Raw genomic sequence first — 18,625 nt, 5'->3', positions numbered from 1 at the left:
GGAGACTCTTGAGAGTCCCATGGACTGCAAGAAGATCAAACGGATCCATTCTTAAGGAAATCAGGCCTACATGCTCACTGGAAGGACAGATCGTGAAGCTGAGACTCCAATACAGACCCTGATGTTGGGAAAGATGGAGGGCACAAGGAGAAGGGGACGACAGAGGACGAGATGGTTGGACAGTGTTCTCGAAGCTACAAACATGAGTCTGACCAAACTGCGGGAGACAGTGGAAGACAGGAGTGCCTTGCGTGCTCTGGTCCATGGGGTCACGAAGAGTCGGACACGACTAAACAACTAAACAACAACAACAAGTCACACAGTGCCTCTGAGATGGTAAAACACCCAAGTCAAATAAATAAATTGTTAAAATTTGTGGTTTTTTATCTTACCCAATTTGCCGGAAAAGTGGTGTAAAATAATGTTAAAACACAAATGATTAAATTAAATTATCAAATGATAAATTATTGTTTATTGGGTAGTATATATGCCTGTAAATAAATAATCAACTAATTCAAAAGAGCCAAACAAGAGTAGGCTGAGAAAGCTAATAGGATAAAAAAAAAGGCCTTATAATTCCACGATGAAGAAAAATATAGGGCAAATCATACATGACTTAATTATTTTATATTTCAGTATATGTAGACGTAGACCATTATTGTCTTAGAAGAATGCGACATCCTATCCTGATCCTGATTGTTGCTCTACTAAAACTTAATTATAAGGATTAATACTGCCTTTGATTACATTTCTAGCATGTTTGAAAAAACAAGTAAAGCCCTAATTATTAAACTAATCAAAACAGTATTTAATAGATTATCAGATTGAGCATATGATTAAAATATTTTGCTTAATTATAATAAGATGCTTTTCATCTCCATAAATAAGTATTTTACAATATGGCTGTTCCAGGCTCTGGTCTGATGTTGTTATATGAAAATGTCTGCTATCTCTTACAGACCAAGAAATCAACACTGTATGTAACAGGGATCAGAACAGTATTTCCAATTACAGATAACTCACTTGTTTTATGTTAAATAGTTGTTCTTCACAATCTTTCCTTTAAAGAAATTTTACTGAGCCAAACATGATACAATTTTTAATATTCTAAGGACAATTTTTGTATTCGTAATTTATATTTGCCTGGTGCCTTTGTTTCATATCTTCAGGTGCCGGGCAAAAACATTCCTCTTTTCCCAGGCCTTTGACTAATTAAACAAACAGTGGGAGAGGTATTCCTTTTGTTTGTAACTGTGGTACATTTGAGTTTTTATATTGCAGACGGCCTTGTGATTTAATAAATAGCAACAATTATGATAATAATCAATTAGGCATCTAGCAAGAGATTTTTGTAGGATAAGGCTACTTAAGCAGTAGGGACATGGGTGGGACGCGGGTGGCACTGTGGGTAAAACCGCAGCGCCTAGGACTTGCCGATCGCATGTTCGGCGGTTCGAATCCCCGCGGCGGGGTGCGCTCCCGTCGTTTGGTCCCAGGGCCTGCCAACCTAGCAGTTCGAAAGCACCCCCGGGTGCAAGTAGATAAATAGGGACCGCTCACCAGCGGGAAGGTAAACGGCATTCCGTGTGCTGCGCTGGCTCGCCAGATGCAGCTTGTCACGCTGGCCACGTGACCCGGAAGTGTCTGCGGACAGCGCTGGCTCCCGGCCTATAGAGTGAGATGAGCGCACAACCCTAGAGTCTGGCAAGACTGGCCCGTACGGGCAGGGGTACCTTTACCTTTACCTTTTACTTAAGCAGAAGTTTTGAAACCACACCTTCCAGTAATACTATATGTGTAACTTGTTTTATGATTGTAGCTGGAGTAGAAGTTCCCAGTTGCCCTAAAGAGAGCCAGTGTGGTGTAGTGGTTAAGAGCGGTAGTCACGTAATCTGGGTAACCGGGTTCGCGTCTCCGCTCCTCCACATGCAGCTGCTGGGTGACCTTGGGCCAGTCACAGTCTCTCAGCCCCACTCACCTCACAGAGTGTTTGTTGTGGGGGAGGAAGGGAAAGGAGAATGTTAGCCGCTTTGAGACTCCTTAAAGGGAGTGAAAGGCGGGATATCAAATCCAAACTCTTCTTCTTCTTCTTCTTCTAAAAGTAAACACTACAATCCACACCAAGCTCCTCTGTGCGGAGGTAGTCCTGCTGATTACAATGAAAGCACCCGGTCATCGTTCACCACCATCATTCACTGAAATGGGTGTGGGCAATGAGAGAAATACTGCAAAGAACAAAAATGTAAATGGTTCGCCATTTGGTACACAGGACAGAATCCTTTGCAAATTTGAAGGGGACGCAAGTTGTGCAAGAGCAGTTTAGTAAATGTTCCATGCATATTAGTATAGATAGATAGATAGATAGATGATAGATAGATAGATGATATAGATAGATGAGAGATGGTAGATGATAGATGATAGATGATAATAATAATAATAATAATAATAATAATAATAATAATAATAATAATAATAAATTTATCTACATCCCGCCCTCCCCAGCCAAAGCCAGGCTCAGGGCGGCTAACAACAATACAATAGTACAACATTCTAAAATCATTTCATTATAAAATTAATTCAAATCAAATTGATGGCAACCATTAGGCTAAAGTTCTGTGAAGATTGCCAAAGGAGGAAGTCAGGCTGTGCCCTGACCAAAGGCCTGGTGGAACAGCTCTGTCTTGCAGGCCCTGCGGAAAGATGTCAAGTCCCGCAGGGCCCTAGTCTCTTGTGACAGAGCATTCCACCAGATTGGAGACACAGCCAAAAAACCGCTGGCACTAGTTGAGGCCAGCCTAACCTCTCTGTGGCCTGGGACCTTCAGGATGTTTTTGTTTGAAGACCATAAGTCCCTCTGTGGGACATACCAGGAGATAGATTTAGAAATATATATATAGCTAAAATTTTAAGCATGTACAGGGCCGTCTTACCCATAGGCGCTAGGGGTGCAGGGCACCGAGGGCGCCAGGCTCTCAGGTATGCCAGGCTGAGAGTCCGGGGCCCAAGAGTTGAGTCCAGGGAAGCCCGCCCATCGGTCTGAGCGCCGTGGCGGGCTCTTCTGCTGCAAGCAGCTCTGAGCCGTGAGTTTGGGGGCAACTGAGCCAGCGAGACGCTGAGGCAGCCAGCTGGCTCCGCCCTCCTGCATGCCTGAGACTGGGCAACCGGGGGGGGGGGGCACCAGGCGGATCTCTGCACCCCGGCGCAGCATTTACTTAAGACAGCCCTGAGCATGTATAATTTTAACAAAGTTTATTTAACCCCTTTCCATCAGTGTAGATCATTAAACAAAGCACATTTCCCTGACAAATTGGAAGGCCAAGGTAAATTTGTCCATACCGAAGGCTAAGTGCCTCTGAAAAAAGGACATAAAGTTCCAGTCACAATCTGCTCTTTTCTTTCCAGAGCAGACCTCAAAAACCAACTCACTGTGTCCAGAGTTGGGTGCATGCTGGTGGTGGAGATTGTCAATGCTCTGCTTTGCTAACTAAGTTAATAAAAATATAGCAAACTGATTCAAAAGTGTTCTTTTCTGCCCAAAGGCAACTTTTATCTTTTCTGTTAGCTTTTTGCTATCTGCCGTACCCTTTGGTATCACTGATCTACATTCACTCCTTGATTTCCCCCCATTACACACTATCACAGACCTTGTGCCTGCTGTTAGTGGATTCAGTGTCTATTATTCAAGTCTGAATCAAGGCGTGTGTTTATGTGTGCATGAGCATCAACTGTGGAGAAGGGTGGGTCTACTGACCTGTAACAGAGCTGGTTTCCTGAAACATCAGTACCCAAAAAGTGTGAACTCAGGAAATGCTCAATACATGCATATCTACATCCCAGTCTATTACCAGCCCTGCCAACATGCAGGAGACATTCCAGGGCACATTAGGGACAATTTCCTTGTATAACAAATTTATGGACTGCTCTTTCACTTTATATTTTTCTAATGTTGTTTGTACCACCTCCAGTTCTGGTTCTCTATTTCAAACGTAATATCCCATTCCTTTCCTCACATATGTCTTGTGAAATCTTTAAGGCCTGTCACTGATTCCTAGACCCAGCTATAAATGCTGAAAGCCAGACCCCTGGTTATCCCAGCGTAATCCAGGATTTCTTTTTCAAACTGTGTTAATTGTCTGGTAGCAGCCTACTTTATTGCTGGCTTGGATGTAAATTAATGTACTTGAGCCCAGAACAACCAAGTAGAAGAAACTATGTCCTATATTCTTTTCAATGCATCAACAGTAAGCAATCTACTACGCTTGCAGAAATCCCAAAGTCTGTAAAGACCTTTGGAGCACCAAGTGAAGCCTATAAATATATTTGGAGCACAGAAGTAAACTCCCCAGATTTAGCAGGGCGATATGCTACAGGGACACGGGTGGTGCTGTGGGTTAAACCACAGAGCCTAGGGCTTGCCGATCAAAAGGTCGGCGGTTTGAATCCCCGCGAGGGGGTGAGCTCCCATTGCTCAGTCCCTGCTCCTGCCAACCTAGCAGTTCAAAAGCACACAGTGCAAGTAGATAAATATGTACCGCTTCAAGCAGGAAGGCAAATGCATTTCCGTGCGCTGCTCGGGTTTCACTATGGTCTAAACCACAGAGCCTAGGGCTTGCCGGTCAGAAGGTCAGCCGTGTCAGGGGTCCCTTTACCTTTATGCTATAGAAATTAAAGGTGACAGAGTGAGAATAAGTATTCCAGTCCATATTTTACAACCTTTGAAAATTGTCAGTGTTAAATGTTTTGCTATCCAATCCAAGGACTTGAATCTGTGTTTCCAAAAGGAACACACATATGACCTTCCTTGCTGGCTAAGTCAGTAGAGCATGGTTCATGGGTTTAAGCCCCATTGCAAGGGTTGGACTAGAAGTTGTCCCTTACTACTCTGCAATTCTATGATTCTATATGTTGAGCCCTCCTTAGAAAGATAGACTCCAGTTGAACCCAAAACCTAGAGTCACCCGAAATAAATAGAAAGGACTGTAAACTTTTCCAATATGCAGTTACAGCGGCGAGAATATTAATGGCCCAAAGATGGAAACAGGAGGAACTACCGACCCTGGAAGAATGGAGAATGAAAATGATGGACTATGCAGAACTAGACAAATTAACTGGGAAGATTAGATATCAACGAGACCATAAGTTCATCGAGGACTGGGGAAAATTTGTAGAATATCTGAAAAATATATGTGATGAACAAACAACATTTGTGGGATTTCAAAAAGCTCTGTGAAAGGTTGAGGAGTATTGTAAAAAAGAAACTAGATTAGGAAGGCATATAAAAAGGCAGTATTAAATCTAGGAAATGCGTAACTAAAATTTAATTACGGATGATTGGCAGATAAGCTATATGTATATTGTACTGAAAATTAATAAAAAAAATTATATATATCTAAAAAAACCTAGAGTCACCCTTCTCCATGAAAGCGACCATGTGTTTGATTTCATTAGCCATATGGTAGCTTTCCAAACGGTGTTCTTCACATACCCCTCCAGAGGAAGGCATATGTAACAATGAATGTTGAATTCTGGAGGGGTTGCTACAATATGTAAATATTTATTTTCTTTTGTTAATGTTGCAGTTGCTGTTTGGGCACCCCAATTGCGTCACAAGGTTTTGATGGTTACTAACCTATCTAATGTATAGTGGCTTTGCTTCTTCCACACAGCCACATCCCTACCTATGGTTTTCCAAAAATTTAAATAAGTTATATACAATATATTATTTAAATGTATGGTAATCTGTATCTGTAGGTAACAGACACTGGAGCAGCAAACTGGAATATGCAACATGTAGGAGAGTTACATTCAGATAATGTATCATGTTTTATTTCAGCCTGAGCATTTGAAAAAGAGCCCTACAATTGTTAACCAATTTTGCTTTAAGGCAAGTGTAAATTAACAATGCAAAATTAAAAAAGGAGATGATATATAGCACTGTGTCAAATGCAAGCAGTAATGTACCAAAATAACCAATGCACAATATAAATACAAGCCCTCTACATCCACTGACTGTTATTATTTTCCTTCTCAAGCCATTATAAACAAAGTGAACTTTTCTATCTTCCCACCCAACTGTTCAGTATTTATGTTCCAATGGTGCCATCACATTATCATATACAGTTAAAACAAGCAATTAACAAGGAGCCCCGGCAGCATTAATCAAATTACTAATGTCAGTGCACAATCAGTTGAGGGTACAGCAAAATACCTATTAAACAAAACTATGAGAATGTATTCGGAATTTTTTTTTTTAAGCAGATGGAGAAATGAAAATTACATTGTAAACAGTACAAAAAGCAAAATATGTCACCTGCATAATGACATATTTATGTTTGTGTCTTTCACTGAATAATATGTCGGGGTATGAGCTAAATTTATTTATAAAAATCCTTTAACTCTATTAATCATTTGCAAGAGCATATGGAAAAATGAAAATGCATCCTGTTTAGAATTTTAAATAAAAAACAATCAAAGGTAATCCTTAAAATTAGGCTTCAGATTAGTCTCTTCAAAGGATGCAGTTCAACCGAAACATCTGGTAGTGTTATGTTGAGAGACAGACCTTTTTTAACTTTGGAAATGAGATTAGTAGATCAGTTATTTGTAAGTGTCCAAGTAATTTCTAATTATTTTATCTGGGTCACAGATAATCCGCTTTTACTGGCCTCCCACAATGACATCAGAGGATCACTGCTTAAGTGATTATCCTGTTACCTTCCAGCAGCCACTGGGAAGCTGGATTTTCCATTTGTACACACGGAGAAATGGCAAAATGCTCCAGACAAGTGGTGTGTCCAAATCAAGACCCAGAGTTTGGTAAGAAAACATTCTGTTTGCAAACCACTGGCAAATCAAACAGTAAGAGCATTACCCTAAATTCCAGCCACCTGAAAGAAAAGGGTTATCTTGCCCAACTCACATTCTGTGATTGCATAATATAGTACATGTTTACCATTCTAAATTATCACTCACTTAATTCAAGTTACTAGAAGGTGTGTCAGTAATTAATGACATGATGGATGCATGTACATATTCATACAAAACAATAATTCAACACAGGTGAATGATGGTAACATATACTGATGAGCTTAGAACAAGAACTGAAAGCTAGCATACTGGGAAATTATTTCACCAGCCGTAAATGCCTAAAATCAGAAGCAAATGTACTCCATTTGAAAGTTTCTCACTGACCCACCTGCATGAGGTTTGCCAGATACAGATCAAGGGATCTAACCAAACCAACAAAACAAGCATGAAAATAAAAGGGAGGGAACAATAAGGCAGTCATTGGGTCTTGGGAATGCACCAAAATTCCCAAATAGCAACCCATGCACTTTGGTTGATACTAGTTTCCAAAATCTTTTCAAGACATTGGAAATAGGAGTATGGATTTGGAGTTTTTCTAAGACATCTTCCTAATATGATTAAATATAATTTTTTATATGATAATCAAGTATTTCCATTTTTTTCAACGAAATACTGAGTCTTCGTGTCACCTTTGACACCTATGTGTAATTATTTCAGTACCATTCTATTCCAAAATCTCTCTGTGTGAAATTTAAGACAAATAAGTCTATAACCTGTTGTCCTACCAGCAGTGGCGTAGCATGGGTTGTCAGCACCCGGGGCAAGGCAAGTAATTTGCGCCCCCTAACCAGTGGAATTTAGCACTCGAGTGTGAGCACCCCCCCCCCCGATGTTGCGCCCGGTGCAGCCGGCTCCCCCTGCACCCCCCACGCTACGCCACTGCCTACCAGGGCATTGGTACAGCTTCTCAAAATAGGGGGGTTGTCATGCTAAGCCAAACCATGGCTTAGTGCAAAGCAAACAAGTCAGCTAGTTGTTCTAAAGCAAACCATGGCTTACTGCAAAGGCTACTCCAGAGGAGATTGCAGTCACTTTTGCTCCTCCCAAATCTTTCTGCTGCTGCACTGTGCTAAGCTGTGACTTTGCTTAGCACGTTGTCCAAATGCAAGCTTGTGGTTTATCTCTCTATCCAGGCTTACCACAAGCTGTATACAAGTTTGTCCTCTGGTTTACACAGCTCATGCCAAGTCTCAAGAGAGCTAAAACCATGAGCCTGTTGTCCAGAAGACACACTAAGCCAGGCATAGGCAAACTCGGCCCTCCAGATGTTTTGGGACTACAGTTCCCATCATCCCTAGCTAACAGGACCAGTGGTCAGGGATGATGGGAGGTGTAGTCCCAAAACATCTATTTTTATTTTTATTTATTTTTATTTTTATTTATACATTTTTTTAAGAGCAGCTTTCCCATTTCTCATACAAACATTAAAAATCACACAATTACCATTATTATTTTACTTTCATGACTATTTGAGTGAGAACTGATAGGACAATTAAATGAGATGAAGGGAGATCCGGGCTTAAATTTGTTGAGTTCCATTTTAGCAGCAGATGCACACACATCTGTTTACTATTGGATTCTAATGCATTATTGCATATTGTTTTATTTGGTATAGGTTGTTTATTTTAAAGTTATTGTGACTTTTTATCTAGGATCTGATTGTTACTATTAATGTTTGATGTTTAATTATTTTGTGTGTGTGTGTGTGTGTGTGTGTGTGTGTGTGTGTGTTGGAAGCCACCCAGCCAGATAGGGAGGGTATAAATAAAATATAAAATAAAATAAAATAAAAATGCCAATTTTATATACCAAGCTTGTGTCACTGCAGAAGGGCATAAGCCATTTCTTTTCATACCACTTTCCTGGCTGAAACTGTCCACCGTCCCCACATTATAATTTCCCCCAACTCCCCATTGCTACAATTCTGATCCAAATCATCTCCACTATCCCACTCTGTGGCTCCAATTGCCCTATGGAAAAAAGAAAAACCCAGTTGCAAATCTCTAATGATGTTGTCTGGTTGTGTTTTGAGTGTACCTCAAGTTCTCATATTTGTTGATATTTTGTGTTATAGATTGTGCCTGGTAAAGAATTGCGTATTTTTATTCAATATACAGCTTAGCACACTTTTAAGCACTTACACAACATGCACAGGGGAGGAATGTTATTCTGAAGGAAAGAATAAAATACTTACATTGAATATACCAGTCAACTGAGTATAAAAGAGTCCCGTAATTCCAATCAGCATGATTAAACCCATGAAGGTAGATATTCTTATCAGGGCAAGTTCATGTCTAAATACAAATATATCCTGTAAATAAAGAAAAATAGAAACAATTTTTAGTTGTCTTTTGCATATAAGAAAGGCTCTCCAAAACATGAAAAGGAAAGAAAAAAGACAATTAGATCTAGGAAATACAATTAAAGTGAAATTATACTTTTTTTGTTGGGTACTGTTTCGCTCAGCATCAAACTTTCTAAATATATACAGACCAATGAAGGATAACAATGTCTGGCCTCTTAATGCAAGAGGAAGTCTTTGAATTGGCACCCAATCTCAAATCTGAAACAACAGATCTCATATTCGTTCCACAAAATTTACAGCATATGAAACAATTAGCAAGTTAGAAATGGATGGGTTAAAAAAAAGGGTTCTGTCCTCTTCAGGTTTAAATTGTTCTTCTATTTCAATTTTCTCTTTCTTCCAACAAAGCCCTTCTAGAGCCACATTTGCCAGTCAGGTACTACTGTGTGGAAAGGAAATGGTAGCTTTACAAAGTTCAGTATACACAGCTGTGCAAGCAAAGGTCATGTCAATATGTAGCGCATGATCAACTGGGAGTATTTCTCACTCTTTGAATGTGCTAGGTGTACTAAACTATATGTACTAAACATGCACTTTTGAAAGGGTCCATGCAGACAGGTTCATGCTTTTTTTTTAACTTATGGAACAATGGAGGGCTGTGTTTATAAGAATGCAGAGAACAGACTGCCCCTCACATCAACAGCATAAATCTCCACTAGCTTGTGGACCGGTGATGGAAAACAAATTTCCTAAGAAAACTACTGTGGCTACAAGCTGCAGTTGAAATCAGGCACTGGAAGAAGCACTTATAGAATCATAGAGTTGTAGAGTTGGAAGGTAAAGGTAAAGGACCCCTGGATGGTTAAGTACAGTCAAAGCCAACTATGGGGTTGCAGCTCTCATCTCGCTTTCAGGCCGAGGGAGCCAGCGTTTGTCCACAGGCAGCTTTCCGAGTCATGTGGCCAGCATGACTAAACTGCTTCAATGGCACACTATGACAGAAGCCAGAACGCACGGAAATGCCGTTTACCTTCCCACTGCAGCGGTACCTATTTATCTACTTGCACTGGCATGCTTTCGAACTGCTTGTTTCGCAGGAGCTGGGACAGAGCAAGGGTTAGCTCACCCCATTGTGGGGATTCAAACTGCCAACCTTCTGACTAGCAAGCCTAAGAGGCTCAGTGGTTTAGACCACAGAGCCACCCCAACGTCCAGCCCCCTGCAATGCAAGAATCTCAGCTAAAGCATCCATAGCAGATGGCCATCCAACCTCTGCTTAGAAACCTCCAAGGAAGGGGAGTCTACCACCTCCCGAGGGAGACCATTCCACTGTCGAACAGCTCTTCTCAAGCTACAGAATGTCAGTTAAGTACAACCTGCTCTACACTTCCAGATTCTTTTTCCCAATTCATTCTCACTGAACGACTCACCCCCCCCCCGACGCCTACAGAGAATGAGCAAAAATTTATGCACACCATACAGCTGTGTGTTTAAAGGGAATCTAGGTAGCCAATAGCAGAAGAAAGGTTTTGGATGAACAGTCTTCCACAAAGAGAAATTGGAGCAAGCCAAAAGTGGCACATCACTGAGAGCTTAAGGGCAAGATCAATCATATGTACCAGGCCACCTTGACTGCTCTTCATCTGCCACAGCAAAGTACAGTGGTACCTCGGTTTACAGACGCTTCAGGTTACAGACGCTTCAGATTACAGACTCTGCTAACCCAGAAATAGTACCTCGGGTTAAGAACTTTCCTTCAGGATAAGAACAGAAATTGCATGGCTGCGGCGCGGCGGCAGTGGGAAGCCCCACTAGCTAAAGTTGTGCTTAAGATTAAGAACAGTTTCAGGTTAAGAATGGACCTCCAGAACAAATTAAGTACTTAACCCGAAGTACCACTGTACAAGTTAATGAGAATACATTTGCCCAGGCTGAATACAGGGAGTGACCGATTTGCGCCGGTCCGACTGACGAGTGATCACATGCATGCTTGGCACTGCCAACTCGGAAGTGGTTATACACATTCCACCAATGCACACGGGGGTCAGGAATGGAACCCCCACCCAAAATGGTCGCTGTTTGGACTGCAAAGCTAATACCAGAGTCTTAAAACCCTGTCATGTGGACACACTGTCAGGAGTACTAATGAAGGCACACCTCCTGGCCTTTGACATCTGAGGTGTGTATTTTCAGGACTCAGCATATTCCTGTGACTTTACTGTTTCTGAATTTTAAGTTGTTACAACTAAACCTGGGACCTACTGGTGAAGGTAGGCTGGTAATACTACTGCTGCTACTACTACTATTCTGTGAACCGCCCTGAGACCCCCGGGTATAGGGCGGTGTATGAATTCAATAAATGATAAATACCACTACCACTACTACTACTATGAGTAAGAATAATGCACTCCTACTGAACCACTTGCTCCTGCCAGAGGAAGACTTTGTAAATTTCAGCAGTGCCCTTTCCAAGGCCAAAATTCTGTACTCCCCTGCCTCTTGCCTTCTGATCAATCTACTACATCATAGTTATGACATCATAGAACTGGTCCCTCTGCCCTAAAACCACCTCTGCTCCTGCTCTCTTGCAGTACAAGATTAATAAACCCCAAGCCACACCTTAGCTCCCATGCATTGTCGAAACAGGAGGCATACTCTTCATATCGTTTAGATTTTTAAGCATTGGCTATATCATATTTTCTTATTGCTTTTATAAATCATTGCACTTGCATTTCTATTAGTACTATATAGCTCCATGATGATGCCACACATCCCATTCTGAGTACTTTTAAGCAGACAAGTGGATTATAAATAAATATCATCTAGATTCCTCAGTACATCCTAACCCAAAAGGATTGCAATATGAACCATTAATTTATTATATATTTAACAAGAAGAAAAATGCCCAAATTCCTAGATACAATCACAAGGGAGTGTAACCACTCATGTATCTTCCCTAACATATGGCTGCACATATTCCAAGATATGTTTGCTTGTGTGAACATGCAAAAGAGGGTGGTGGCGGAATCACCTACATTCAAACCAAGGAATGATCAAAAACATGCAACATGTCCTTAAATTATAATACAAGAAGCTGACCATGGTCATGGGCTCTCAACTGTTACCACTTGAAATCCCAGATTGAACACTTCCCTTTGAAGGGTGCTTAAAAACAAGAACACTCATGTGCACACCCATGATGTTTGCACATGATCTAGTTGATTGGTCTAAATGGATTTGGAAAAGGAGTAGACCATAGTGTGGACTATGGCTTCCACCAGCCCTGACAAGCAGCATATGGAGATCCATGAAATTTTCTGAAGTTAAGAAGGGGTCCTCATATTTGTAAAGGTTAGGAACCACCAGATTAGAGATTTCCTTCCTCAAACCAAATCAACGTATTTTCCTCCCATATAGTCAGAATGACCACACTGCTTGTCTTAACCTACAAACCAGATGCTGTGGTTTACAACCAGATCTGGTCAGATTCTCAGCAAGTCAGATTCAAACTAGGGGTCAGGAAGTTGCCTTGTCCGACTAACAAGTGTTAGCATGGGTCTCTGATCTGCACTAAACTCTCCTGAAGCTCTCCTCCTGGCTGCGTGAGTCCAAGGATTTCAGAGGTTCTTTGCTGCTCATCCATGCAGTGCTGCTGGTGCCAAATCAAAGCCATCTCCCACTGAACTGATGGATCTACACCCAAAAATATTTGGGAAAGAGTGCAGGCGCAACTTGCTTTTCTGCACAGTTAGAAGTTGCTTCAACTGGCCAGTGTCAGGGCACAACCCAGTGTGGTGTAGTGGTTAAGAGCGATAGACTCATAATCTGGGGAACCAGGTTCGCGTCTCCGCTCCTCCACATGCAGCTGCTGGGTGACCTTGGGCTAGTCACACTTCTCTGAAGTCTCTCAGCCCCGCTCACCTCACAGAGTGTTTGTTGTGGGGGAAGAAGGGAAAGGAGATTGTTAGCCGCTTCGAGACTCCTTCGGGTAGTGATAAAGTGGGATATCAAATCCAAACTCTTCTTCCTCTTCTTCTACAATGTAGAGGATCCAAAGAAGCAGATCCTGCTTTGAACAAGACTTTGGAAATCTTCTGCCAGAGCTAAATGAGACAGTGGTCTGACTCCACTTGGCATATTATCATTCCAGCAGATTTAACAAGACACAAAATGTACAGAGATGGAGACCCATGCTAGCCACTCTTGCTGCAAGCTGGTCAAGTACAAGATGTTGTTTTCATACTTTCTGGAAAGCACAGCACTCCCCGGGAAAAGTTATACCTGTCAGATACGAAATAAGCAATCCTTTCTGACAGTGGCCAGGACACAAAAACCAACAGTTCCTTAATAGATTTGTGCAGTTCCTTTTTAGCTCTTGTAGTAACACTGCTCCTCCTACTGGAGGAAAAAGTACATTATCTGCAGCCTACTAAACGAATGAGAGAAAACATATTATACTTTTAAGGACTTCAATTTTTAAATACTTAAGTTTTTATCCTGCAAAAAAAATAAATGGTTCCTATGGATCATGCAAATAACAATCTCTTTCAGATGAAATTAATGGACTATGCAGAATTAGATAAATTAACAGGAAGAATTCGAAACCGGTGGGACCAGAAATTCACGGAAGACTGGAGTAAATTTACGGACTATTTGAAAAGTATTTGTGAAGACCAGACGACGTTTGTAGGTTTACAAGAAGTTCTGTGAGGAGTATTATTGGAAGTATTGCAAAAATTGATAAAGTAAAGGATAATTTGTTAAGAGACTTAAAAATAATATAAAGTTAAGAAATGTATAAGAAGTGGATGAAACGGTGGATTATCAGAGGTGCTGATGGAAGTCTAAAAAGATTGTATTAGTGATAAGCTTTGTGGTACATTTTAGAATTTATATGTTAAAATCAATAAAAAATATTATAAAAAAGGAAAATAACAATCTCTTTCATTAAATTAAATCTTATTCAGTAGCTTAAAAAGATAACAAAAGTCTAAGGAACTGAAATGCCCTATGGGTATCAAGTCAGAGAAGATGGGGTGGATAAAAATAAATGCTTAATCTTAGATTTAATGTAAGTGAGGTTTTACAAATTGCAATACAGTTAAATGCTAGTTTCATTCAGGGGTTTTTTTAAACGACCAGAAGGCAGATAAGTCATTAACAGTGTGATCCTACAACCTACAGTAAGTATGTGGATCTGTGACAACCTTTGTACCTGTGCATCTTCCTGTCATCATTAGCTTTATGGAAAAACTAAGCATTCACAAGAAGCAGTTGTGCCAGTGCAGTTGCTTTGGATCAAATTCTTAGAAAACGTACAAGACACAAAAAATATCAATTCAATGCAGTGGACATATTCTACTGCAAAACATTGACCGTACTAAGCTATAGTCTTAAACTGTACGTAGTTTTTATAGGACAATTAAATGGATTTTGCTTGCTGTTTGTGTCCCTTAGTGTCACACAGCAGAATGAGTGATTGGGTGGCACACATTTATGGGGGATATCAAATCCTCAGCTACACAGTCAGAAATGAGCCAAATAGTACACTCATGTCATTTCTGAAGCTGCAGATCTGGCTGAATTCCCATATATTTTTCACTCAGCTACCAATTCTGCAGAATTTTTTTTTTTATTGCGGCTATCAAATCATCTGAACCAAATCATTTGCAATATGCAAACAACACTGAATGCCAAAGGCGTGATTTATTTATTTTTTTGAAGCAAGAGGCTCTCAAAACATCAAAATCTATAATTTGGGACCTATAATCAGTTTAAGATATCAGTTGAGATATCAACAAGAGTTTTGCCCACATATGCAGACCCTCTGTTTCTCCCTTTATGCGATCAATGATTAAACCAATAAATATATAATAAACCATAGTTTCCCAAGACTCTGAACTGCGAAAGTGTGGCCAGCAGCTTTGGAAACAGTCAGGATCTTAAACCATGGATTTAAGTTTGTTTAAAATCCTGGTCTGCCCAAAAGCTGATAGCTATGATAATACACCACATTAATCACCTGGGACCCGTATCTTTGTCCCCATCTCTAAAATATGACATTTCTCCCTTGATCATTTTCCTTATACATAAAAAATTGTTTTCAAAAGCTGATATATTCCATTCTTTAATATTGCACCTCTCTATCGATTTTGTACACAGTGCCTACACTGTGCTTCTTATCTGTGAGGTCCTTTATGACAGAGCCCGAGGTCCTGTAAAAATACATTTCTGCAGGGCCAGATTTAGGTTTGATGAGGCCCTAAGCTACTGAAGGTAATGGGGCCCTTTATATGTCCAGCTGTCCTTTGTCAACAACAAATTGTTGCTGTTTTCTGTGTTGAATATATGCTTTATGGTAATTTCTGGACCTAATGGGTATCTAAAGCCATTTGCACATAACAAAATATGTATTTTATCAAAGTAATTGTTGAACTGAAATAAAATTAAGAAGAAGTATATTAAAACACTGCTGTATGAAGGTTTTATTTGCTTTTAATTTTATTTCTTTTTTATCTTATATTTTAGAAATGTACATCCAGGGGTTTTTTTCCTTTAAATTTTTTGGGGGCCCACAAGAAAGTGGGGCCCTAAGCTATAGCTTGTTTAGCTTATACATAAATCCGGCACTGCATGTCTGACTTCTAGACCACTTTTTATCTGGGGAATATAACAACCCCAAAGACTGTACATTCCTGGAAGAATATACGTTCATAGTTCTTCATGTATATGACATCCTACATCAGGGTGGTTCAACATTTGGCTCTTAATACTTGATATGCCTCTGAGCAAGTACATGTCTCCTGAAGAGGTCCTAATTCGGTAGGACACTATGAACATTACACATGTGAAGGAAGGTGTTAACACTCAGATTCTGCCAACCTGTCCACCCAAAAAACCAGACTTGCTTACATCTGTGTAAACACCCAGGTTGCCACATCTGGAGAGCTTGATCATTGGTATGCCCTGATGTTATGTTACCTAGGCATTTAAAGGTGCTCAAGTATATCTCCAAGCTGGTATGGAAAAGAACAATGTGTACCATTGGTGTACATGTAACCATCGTATTTCCTGCATAACATGTGATAGTTGGCCCAACACTAATGTTGTGCGTTTTATTTGTTGTGCATTTTGTGCATTTTGTATTTTAACATTGTATTGTGGTTTTGAACAGTAAGGTGCCCTGAGTGGCACCAGAAATGCATATAAATAATCATATATAAATATATATATAAATAAACAAAACTGTTGTGTTTAAATGCAGTTTAGAATTGTCAGGCGTTAGAATCAATGTCAAGGGTCCACATTGCTTTATTTTCTCCCTATAGATTCGCTATAGATACCTTTAAAAGCCTTTGCATTTTGCAGCAACTTGCTGGTTTTGTAAGAGCTATTGTCGGGTGTTTGGCCCCTCCTCATTTTCCTATTTGCTAGATCGATGGAAAGAAATCCATACATTTACATATGTCAAACCAAATTCACATCTCTACCCTAGAATGCAAGAACAGGTAAAACACACACACACACACCCTTATCATACAGTTAACTATGAATGATAAACTGTGATTATGTTAACATTTATCCACATCTTGCAAGCATAATTTTTTTCTTACCCAATTAACTTTTTTTAGTGGTTCAAAGTAATAACAGTGGCAGAAATCAAGTAGCAGCGTATAAGAACTGAGAAGTTCTGTGTAGAAGCACAGCTGCAAAAACAGCCAGTGATTATCTTCACCAACGCAGTTATTAATCCTGCAGAAAACAAGTGTAAACACACACAATGGAGCATTAGTCGCTTTCTAAATTTTAACAATGAAATAAGCCTTTCAAGCCAAACCAATGACCTACCAGTTGGGGACAGGGCAGAAGGGAAAATGTTCACCACTTATCTCTTTGTACTTTCATTCCTCATCTATCTCTGTCCACAGTCTTCAGCTGTACGGTTCTATTAGTCATCTTGGCTTTTTACACACCAAGGCAATGTGGCTTTTGGTAAACAGGGGAATTTGAGGGAGACACATTCTTCCACTCTTTATCTAACATTCTTAGTATAAAAGTAGGGGGTGAAGATTCTGTACTAAATTTTGCTTTGCCTTTATAACTAGAATCACCACATAGGACAGGTTGAGTGAATGAATGAATCTTTATTTGAGACAGCCATTGGCCATAGCAATAAAACAACAATACGATATACAAAGAATATAAATAAAAAGTCAATTATATAAAAAACATTTTAGGGTTTTGAATCAATAGTCCAATAGTGGATCTTGTTCTGATTGCCCCAGCTAAAAACTTTGCAACCTTTGCTGTCACCTTCTCATCCTGATCTGCCAAGAGAAAGAACACTGTGGCAGTGGTTGGGTGACCCGGAATGGACAATAAAAGAGGGGTGATAATCTCATTCCTCAAGTCTTTATAAAGAGTGCAAGCCAGAAGGGCATGCACCACCGATTTGGTACCGCCATCTCCACAGGGACATAAGCGTTTTTCGTGTGGAATCTGTTGGAATCGTCCCTCAAGTACAGCCGAGGGCAATACATTCAATCTTGTGAGAGTAAAGGCGCATCTATATTTTAGAATTGCTAGATTATGCAGATAGGGTGCCAAAGAATCGAAATGAGAAGGTGGAAAATAGCCATACCATGGGCTTAGATGGGTTTAGATGATCATATATTGACTCAATAAGTTTGAACAAGCCTTTTGCCTGCTCTTGCAATCTCTTCTCTCCTCCTTTTCATAGCATGCAGTGATTAAACATGGAAGTCTCCAATTAACCACAGTTACCCTACCGGTGAACGATGATTAACAGGCTCAGAACAACCTGCCATCTTAACTCAACCTCAAGCCATGTTTCAAAATCCTGGCTCATAAGCATAGTTTTCCTGTTTAGATTATAGCTCGGTCAGTAGAGCATCTCAGGGTGGTGGGTTCATGCGCCACGATGGGCGGAAAGATTCCTGCATTGCAGGGGGTTGGACTAGATGACGCTTGTGGTCCTTTCCAACTCTACAATTCTTTTTTTAAAATAATATTTTTATTGTTTTTTACACATATCTTCCAGTATCACATCTCATGAACATCAAATCAAATCTCTGGCTATCACAGCCTAAGACTTCCTTCAACCCTGTCTAATGGTTTTCTAAAATCATTTCTAATTCTGCATTTTGTTACTATAATTATTGCTATAGATCCAAATCCTAAATAAACACATACTTAATGCCTTTTGCAGTAATTTATATAATTCTCCTCACAAAACTTCTTGTAACCCTACAAGCGATTCCATACAATTCTATGACTCTATGAAATGGGAAGCCATGGTTAACTGGAAACATCTGGGTTACGTTGCTGGTTTATCATAAAGGGAGAGGAGAAAAGGTTGAGTGCATGAGCAAATGCTTATATGGATCTTGGCATGATATTTTGAAACAAAATTATATTCTAGTACAGTGGTGC

The 18,625-nt window shown here is 40.1% G+C and overlaps 1 protein-coding gene across 4 annotated transcripts in view; it reads right to left on the bottom strand.

Annotated features, from left to right (window-relative positions):
• The window catches only part of ZDHHC21 (zDHHC palmitoyltransferase 21), a 40,277-nt gene that overhangs the window by 9,889 nt on the left and 11,763 nt on the right, over positions 1 to 18,625 (bottom strand). For all 4 annotated transcript variants that reach the window (XM_083420665.1, XM_083420666.1, XM_083420668.1 and 1 more), the window contains 2 exons: positions 16,786 to 16,924; positions 9,062 to 9,178 (listed from right to left, as the gene is read on the bottom strand). In XM_083420665.1, the coding sequence (XP_083276791.1) occupies positions 9,062 to 9,178; positions 16,786 to 16,924 (256 nt within the window). The remainder of the gene's footprint in view (positions 1 to 9,061; positions 9,179 to 16,785; positions 16,925 to 18,625) is intronic.

This window comes from Podarcis tiliguerta, assembly GCF_965153285.1.
Source record: "Podarcis tiliguerta genome assembly, chromosome: 17".
In the NCBI taxonomy this organism is placed as follows: Eukaryota; Metazoa; Chordata; class Lepidosauria; order Squamata; family Lacertidae; genus Podarcis; species Podarcis tiliguerta.
Note: the sequence above shows the minus strand (reverse complement) of the source record. Positions and strands in the feature narration are given on the sequence as shown.